Source organism: Propithecus coquereli, unplaced genomic scaffold, assembly GCF_000956105.1.
Source record: "Propithecus coquereli isolate 6110/MARCELLA unplaced genomic scaffold, Pcoq_1.0 Scaffold316, whole genome shotgun sequence".
NCBI lineage: Eukaryota > Metazoa > Chordata > Mammalia > Primates > Indriidae > Propithecus > Propithecus coquereli.
In genome coordinates, this window is record NW_012148797.1 from 505250 (window position 1) to 507934 (window position 2685).

A 2685-nucleotide genomic window follows, 5' to 3' on the forward strand; every position below is an offset into this window, starting at 1 on the left:
GGGTACAGGGTATTCTTCTGGAGTGATGAAAAATTTTCAAACTAGAGAGATGTTTCACAACACTGTGAATGTACTAAATGCCACTGAATTGTATATTTTAAGACGGTTTATTGTATGCTCTATAACTTTCAAGTTTTAAAAAATGCTGTCCTCGATGCTTATCTTCTTATAACTCACAACTCTATCAAATACTTTCTAAACAACACTTAACCAGATGTCAATCTTTCACTCTATAATTATAGTTTCCCGGTTGGTTATAAAGGCTAACTGGACAGTCTGGTAGCTAAGGCACTGAAAGAAGTGGCTCCTAACACCTCTCTAGGTTTATTTTCCACTATGTCAGTATATGAATTCTCTAGCTGACAGGCTAGACCCTAAACTGCCCTGATCATTCTCACCTCTAGATTTTTTCTCACTGTTCCCTTCTCACTACTTTTTGAGATTCTCCCTTCAGGACTTAGCATAAGTTCATTTTCCCTTAACCAAGCCCAGCCCATGCTGTCTCCACATACTTCTCATTTTATACTAAACAACAAGCTCTTCCATACCTGGGTTCCCCTTCGCCTATGCATTGATCAACAAATGGTTCAATAATGAATGACATTCCAACTAACTGAAAGAACTCAGTTACGTATTTTTTCAAATCCTTTAGAATGCCACTATTTTTCAAATATTAAACTCAATAAAAATTATCTGCATTTTTACAAAGTAATTACAGAGTAAATAACACATTAAAGAAATTTCATCACCTAAAATATAGATATGTATGTATATATACATACACATACACACATACATATATAAAACATGAGAATTTACCATTCCTGCAGCTCATGCATATGAAGGAAACGGTTTCGATACTCTCTTGGCAGCTCAAACTGGGAAGGTATGGGGAACATGGATTCATAGAAGTCCCTGAGAACAGCCTTCACTGTCTGGGCATCTTTATGATTGTGGTCAATGTTATCATTCAGGCAAACAAACTTCCTGAAAATAATAGAGAACCAGGGTTATTGCTTATCATAAGGATGACCCTAACCTAACAAAACAAGGAATATGGATTCCAAATACATTTTAAATGGACTTATGTCCCAAATTGATACATTTGCTTATATTATTCTCTGGGGGAGTAATATTCAGTAAAATTTTCCTTTAGATACTCCTTACCTATAAAACAAGAGAACTAGAGTAGATAATCTTAAAAGAGCCTTCTAGCTATGGGAGTAAATTAATTTAATGATTTCCACTTAGTGCATACTGAATTAAGTGTTCAATAAGTGTAGTTAACTCACTGGAATATTCTGTTAGCAATTAGAAAAAAAATTAGTAAGTACATAAAACCAAGTTCTCTGAACTGTTAGTAATATTAAGAAAAATAGTTGTGTAGACAATTGAGAGAGAGAGAGAGAGAGAGAGATTATACCTACTGATTCTTGAGTTTGATGATTTCTATTAATACTTAATATGTCTCCAACCAAGCTGTAAGGAGCTAGAGTTCTGGCAAAAAGCAGATTACAGTGGTGCTTCCCTATTTGCTTCAAGTTTCCTTCAAGGCAAAAGTCACTAAACTGAGGGCCCATTAAAATGGTAGGTAGGGATGACAACACTTTTAAAGTAGACTTACCAAAATTTTAAAAAATAAATAAAATCAAACAAATCTGAAAAAGCCTTCAGATCCAGTTACCAATTTATGGAAAATACAGGGGACATAAAAATGTGTTAAACAACTGGGATATAATCAGAGAAGTACAAAGCATAAAAAATTTATAGAATATATAATCAGATTTCTTCATATACACATGTAAAAAATCGTATGGCTAAAAAAAGAGATGGAGGGGAAACCTATAGATTTAATTTCAATGAATTTACTTGCTACCACTTCAAACCAACAAACTTAAATTATGAAAGACAAATGGGAAAAGGTATATACTGACCAGGCAATTGATCATATTAAGGAATCATTAATTTTTAGGGTGTTAATGGTATTGTGGTTATATTTTTAAGAATCCTTCTTTTAGACAGGTAAAATGATACAATGTTTGAGATTTACTTAACATTAATCAGAAACGGTGGTGAAGGAGGGATGTGTTTAGATGAAGCAAGATCAACTATAAATTGATTCTTGTTGAAAGTGAGTGATGGGTATGTGAAAGTCTGTTATCTATTCTCTGAACATGAGAACTTCTTTAAATTAAAGGATACTAAAGAGCTATGTCAACCAAATGCAACACATGGGTCTTGACTGTACCCTGGATTAAAAACAAAGAAAAAATAGACAAAAGCTATAAAAGGGCATTTAGAGGCAACTGAGGAAATTTGAAGATAGGCCATCTATTAGACGGTAACGTTTAATCAGTGTTAAAGTTCTTGAATATGTGTTAATGCTCTTGGCCTGAGGATGAAGCCAACATAACCAGGAGGGCAGCAAAGCTGAGGAGGTCAGCCAAAAACAAAGCCTGGTTACTGCCTATCCCAGACTCCTTGTTAGTGGGATAAATATATAGTTAAAGCTCAAGTGAGAAGGCTGGGTTTCTTTTCTTTTTCTTTTGTGTTTAAAGACAGGGTCTCACTCTGTCTCCTAGACTGGAGTGCAGTGGCATGATCATAGCTCATTGCAGTCTCAAACGCCTGGGTTCCAGTGATGCTCCTGCCTCAGCCTCCCAAATAGCTGGAGACTAGTTTCCA

The 2685-nt window shown here is 35.0% G+C and overlaps 1 protein-coding gene across 1 annotated transcript in view; it reads right to left on the reverse strand.

Annotated features, from left to right (window-relative positions):
* Window positions 1-2685, reverse strand: part of GNPTAB (N-acetylglucosamine-1-phosphate transferase, alpha and beta subunits) — a 74855-nt gene that overhangs the window by 8793 nt on the left and 63377 nt on the right. The window contains exon 19 of the mRNA XM_012650273.1: window positions 820-987. Coding sequence (XP_012505727.1) covers window positions 820-987 — 168 coding nt within the window. The remainder of the gene's footprint in view (window positions 1-819; window positions 988-2685) is intronic.